General features: G+C 37.4%; 1 protein-coding gene across 1 annotated transcript in view; it reads right to left on the bottom strand.

Annotated features, from left to right (window-relative positions):
* Positions 1–5,857, bottom strand: part of LOC103197263 (cytochrome P450 3A8-like) — a 31,634-nt gene that overhangs the window by 17,630 nt on the left and 8,147 nt on the right. The window contains exons 3-4 of the mRNA XM_007941162.1: positions 5,719–5,771; positions 3,894–3,993 (exon numbers count right to left, since the gene is read on the bottom strand). Of these exons, the coding sequence (XP_007939353.1) occupies positions 3,894–3,993; positions 5,719–5,771 (153 nt within the window). The remainder of the gene's footprint in view (positions 1–3,893; positions 3,994–5,718; positions 5,772–5,857) is intronic.

Genomic DNA, 5,857 nt, shown 5'->3' with positions numbered 1-5,857 from the left:
ACTTCTAGATGGTAGGGAAGTCAAGACAAGTATAGGATAGAACAGACTGTTCTAAACTTGGGAAGAAAACTATAAATCACAGGGTAACCTCAAAGGAAAATGATAAACCTTCACATCAAAAAAAGAGGACCAGCATAAATATTCAGCAAATACTAAAACAATAGTAATGAAGGAAGTGATAACATGATTCATCAACAAAACAAGCTCAGCTAGAAAATTATATGGGACAAAGAAACTGACACCAAAAAAAAGCACATAATAAAAATAACTGCAACAAATTCGTATTTGCTGATAATTACATATCTGACAAGGGACTTATCTATGATTTATAGCAGAAGAGTGGATGATAAAACTATGGTACGCACACATCATGGAATTCTATGTAGCACTAAAGAATAATGTAGAGTCGCAAAACACTGCATAATATGGATGAACTTGGAGGATATTATGCTGAGTGACACAAGTCAATCACAGAAGGACAAATATAGTATTAGTTCATTGTTGTGGAGGGTCAAGGAAAGGTTTATATATGGAAGGAAACTTTCTTTATTGGTTGTCAGGGGTGGAAGGGGAGGGGAGGGAACAGTGCAAAAAAAAAAAAGGATTGACCCATGTCACTAGTTTTGTGTATTTCACTTTACATAAATTATATTTCAATAAAATGCATTTTAAAAAATTAGGAATCCATTTGCCATTCTGGAAAAAAAAATGAAATTACTCCTTACTTGTTCCCCCATGAGTGGAGGGAAAAGGAAGAAAATAATTCTATTTCCTAGCTTCAGGCTGGTCTACCAAGAAAACCTATTTGAAAATTTCTTCCAAATTCCAAATTCTATTTTGTTTGTAAATGAATGCCTGCACTACTCAATCATAAGAAAAACTCTCAGAAACCACAAGTCCAGGAAACCTTCCTCAACTTGATAAAAGAGCAACTATAAAAAATAAAAAAACTACAGCTAACATTAGACTGATCAGTGAAAGACTGAACGCTTCCCCCCCCCCCAAAGATCAGGAACAAGGAAAAAATGTCCACTCTTTTCACTCTTACTCTGCATCATACTAGAAGTCCTAGCTAGTCCATTAAGACAAGAAAAAGAAATAAAAGACATACAAATTGGATAAAAAGAAATAGAACTGTTTTCAGATGATAAATTGTCAACATAAATAACCTCAAGAATATGCAAAACAAAAAAGCTAAAAAATAACTCCCCTTAACTAATACATGAGTTTGTATTTTATATACAAACAGTGAACATGAGGAACTTCAAGTTAAGAAAACATCATAATTAACAATCATGCCAAAGAAAATTAAGCACTTAGTTACAAATCTAAAATGTATGGCAACTAGCCAAAAGGCTAGGGGCTCAGATACACCCAGAGGAATGGCTTCAGAAGCATGGTCTAGTGATCTGTATCTGAAAAATCATCCAATGAAACTCTTATGGAGTTCAGTCCTACTGTTACACACAAGAGGAGGTGCATGAGTTAGAGTCAGTGCCGTGGCAAGTCGTTAGTGAAGAATCTAACAAAGTATGTATAGGATCAGTATACTCAAAATTACAAAAGGAAAGGAACCAAAGAAAACTTAAATGAATGGAAAGATGTACAATGTTCATGGATGGGAAGACTCAGCATAGTAAAGATGTTGATTTTCCCAAAATTGATCTCTAGCTTTCATCAGTTCTGATTAAAATCCCAGCAAGGTTTATTTCAGACATAGACACATTTATTATAAGTTTGCATGAAAAGCAAAGAACCTAGAACAACTAAAACAATTTGGAAAACAGTTAAAAAGTGAGAAGAATAACTCTAAAAATGTTAAGATTTGTTGAACAACTACAGTAATGGAATGTGTAGTGTTGGAGGAGGAAGAGACACATAGAGACACATGAAACAGAATAGAGAATGAGAAATAGACACACACTAGCTCTGGTGGCATAATGCCTAAGGCACTTGACTGCTAACCAGAAAGCTGGTGGTTCAAACCCACCAGCCACTCCTCAGAAGGAAGGTTGGGCAATCTATAGTGCCTCAGAAACCCAAGGAGGGGTCGCTATGAGTCAGATTCAACGCCACAGCAGTAAGTTTGGTTGTTTTGTTTTGTTTTAATATGCCCAACTGATTTTTGACAAGTGTGCAAAATCAATTCCATGGAAGAAAGATAGACTTTGCAGCAAGGGGAACTGAAGCAACTGGAAATCCATAGGTAAAAGAATAAATCTTGACCTAGACATCCCACCTTATATAAAATTTATCTCAAAATGAATTACAGACTTAAAACTAAGTGTTAAACAATAAAACTTAAAAGAATAAAAAAAGGAGGAGGAGAAAAAAGGAAGGAGAAGAAGAATGAGAAGAGGAAAATCTTCAGAACCTAGTGCTACGTGGTTTTCAGACTTGACATCCAAAGCACAATCCATACAAGGAAAAATTTTAAATTTTGGCTCATACAAATAAAAAATTCCTATATATTTACTCAGCTCAAGATCCCGTTAAGAGAAAAAGACAAGTGACAGACTGTGACTACAGAAAAATACCAAGAGGGAGCCTCATGGTGAGTGAGAAGGTCCGTGGGTTGTGGTGGTGTTTACACAAATCTACACACATCATAAAATTGAATAGAGTGGCACACACACTCACAAATGCACGTGCAAGTGAGGGCACATAAAATTGATGGGATCCAAATAAACTTTGTGAATTGTATCAATGTCAGTTTACTGGTTTGATATCATACTGTTGTTGTTAAGTGCCGTCGAGTCGTTTCCGACTCATAGCGACCCCATGCACAGCAGAATGAAACACTGCCCAATCCCGCGCCAGCCCCACAATCCCTGCTATACTTGAGCCCATCATCACAGCCACCGTGTCAATCCATCTCGTTGAAGGCCTCCCCCTCTTTCGTCGACCCTCCACCCTACCAAGCATGACATCCTTCTTCAGGAAATGGTCCCTTCTTACAACATGACCAAAATAGGTGAGACGAAGTCTGGTCATTCTTGCTTCCAAGGAGCATTCTGGCTGCACTTCCTCCAGGACAGATCTGTTAGTTCTTTTAGCAGTCCATGGTACTTTCAGCATTCTTCGCCAGCACCACAACTCAAAAGCATCAACTCTTCTTCGGTCTTCCTTATTCATTGTCCAGCTCTCACATGCATACGAGGCGATTGGAAATATCATGGCTTGTGTCAGGCGCACCTTAGTCCTCAAGGAGATATCCTTGCTCCTCAGCACTTGAAACAGTTCCTTCACAGTTGACTTTCCCAATGCTACACGTCGTCTAATGTCCTGACTGCTGCTTCCGTTGGCATCAATTGTAGAACCAAGCAACATGAATTCTTTGACAACCTCAATCTTCTCTCCATTTATTGTGATGCTGCTCATTGGTCCAGTTGTGAGGATTTTTGTTTTCTTTATATTGAGACGTAATCCATACTGCAGACTGTATTCTTCAACCTTCATCAGTAGGTGCCTTAAGTCATCCTCACTTTCAGCAAGCAAAGTTGTATCGTCTGCATATCTCAGGTTGTTAATGATTCTTCCTCCAATCCTGATACCACGTTTTTCTTCATATAGTCCAGCTTCTCAGATTATTTGCTCAGCATATAGATTGAATAAGTGTGGAGAAAGGATACAACCCTGACACACTCCCTTCTTGATTTTAAACCATGTAGTGTCCCCTTGTTCTGTTCGAACGACAGCCTCCTATAGTATAATATCATACTATAGTTAGGCAAAATGTTAACATTGGTGAAAACTGGATGAAAGGTACAGGAGACCTTCCTCCATATGCTTGTTGCTTTGTTTTGTTCCAAACTTTCTGTGGATCCATACTAATTTCAAATTTAGGATGTAAATAAAAGAATAAAATCTTTAATGAAAAAGTCAACACATACCCTCCGGTTTGTGAAGATGGAATAACATTCTTTCACCATTACGGTCTTGATCATGCCTGGATCTGTGATAGCTATCACAGGCTGGTGACCATCATAAAACCTATGTCAGGAGACAGAGCTGATTAATTTCATCAAACTCAATTCTGCGGTTACAGCCATACAGTCATCCTGATATTATAAAATCTGTACTCTTGATTGTCAAACACACAGCAACATTTTCCTCTACTTCAAGTTAAGATGCCCAGTAAGATTCTGGCCACAGAGGTCACTGGAGCTCTCATAAAATGAAAGGTAATGCAGCTTGAACAGGTAAGAGACATTTCAAGACCAAAAGCTCTAAAAAGAGATCATGGTTAGAAAGAACATTAAAACAAGTGTTAAAGCAAGATGGTGGACACGTGGCTATTTCCTGTATCATTCCTTGTAATAGTTTAAGTTTTCTTTCATATAAATCATGATAAAAAGTTAAAGTAAAATAAAATTTTTGAAAAAACATCAGGTAAGGGAAAAATTGAAGGCAAGTAATTATCTAAGAGCAAAATTTAATTAATTAATGATAATCTGCCCTCTCAGTCATTTAAAATTTTAAAGATATGTCACAGTGTGAATAATGTATATGGAGTTATTAGATGAAAATTATAAACATACTGATCACAAATATGGGAAAATGTATGTACACATAGAGAAAGACTTGGGATACTCAAAAAGTGATAGAATTATGAACGATTTTTGCCCCATAGTCAAGGATTGTCTTTTTTTTTAAAGTTTGTTTAAAGTATTATTTTACCTATTACAGAGAGATGTTTGTTAGCATTAAGGCTAGAAAAAAAAAATGAAGGAAATGTAAAAAGATACAAAGGACTAGAGAGGAGAGTGTATAATTCATTTTTAATTACTTATTTTAATTATGTGAGCCACACAAAGTTATGTGTGTGGTGTATCTAAATTATATGTGATGTCTCTAAGTAGGGCCTGGTCTCTTGGTCATTAGAATATCCATTTGTGAGAATAAACCAATGGAAAGTGGTATACTGTACATTCAGTGACACAGTTCTAACATTTTAGTTTCCATTCCCAGTCATTTGTACCTGCTAAGAAACAATGGAAGAGTCCCCAAAAGTTACCTATTCTTTTGCTTCACAGAGGAACCTCATATGGCTGTATGATCTCATATGAAACATGATGAGAACCACCACACTTCCTACTGTCCCTTTCCAAAAATGCTCTGCAGTTCAGGAGGTTTAAGCAAGTGTGGAGTAGATTAGTGTTGAACCTCTGATGTAAATCAATAGGATGAAGCCTATGGGGATTAGCACCTACCAGAAGGATTTGAAGGAGCCCTGGTGGAACAACAGTTATGCACTTAGCTGCTAACCAAATGGTTAGTGGTTCAAGCACACCCAGCAGCTCCATGGGAGAAAGACCTGGTGACCTGCTCCTGTAAATATTACAGCCTAGAAAACTCTATGAGGTAGTCATACTCTGTCACATGGATTGCTGTGAGTCAGAATCGACTCAACCACACACAACAACAGACAATTTGAAATAATGCATTTGCATGCAATTAAAGGGGACCCACAGAAGGAAAATTAGAAATAAATACTACCCATCGAAGTCTGGAGAAACATGATTATCTACAACTTTCTAGGCCTCATTCAGAGCATAGACTATGACACCTGGAGACATAAGGGATCATGGGAATGACAAGTCTCTGAGAGCTTCATAAGACATAGTTCATCCTATGAGGCTATGGCCTGTGATTGTCCTCTACACATCTGAATGTTTCCTCACAAGTTTATCCAAAGGAAGTTTCCAGAATACTCACCCCCATAATTTTCCATACTTCTTAGAAGATTTCATGTCAAAATCCCACATACCCTGCAAGGAGAAACAAAATTAAGTAGATTATTCACTGAAACCCAGGAAGCCAAAGAGAAGAGCGATCAGCCAAGGGGCAGTTTAAG

This window comes from Orycteropus afer, unplaced genomic scaffold (genome assembly GCF_000298275.1).
Source record: "Orycteropus afer afer isolate SDZICR_OR568_19922 unplaced genomic scaffold, OryAfe1.0 scaffold00006, whole genome shotgun sequence".
In the NCBI taxonomy this organism is placed as follows: domain Eukaryota; kingdom Metazoa; phylum Chordata; class Mammalia; order Tubulidentata; family Orycteropodidae; genus Orycteropus; species Orycteropus afer.
This window is presented reverse-complemented; position numbering and strand designations above follow the sequence as displayed.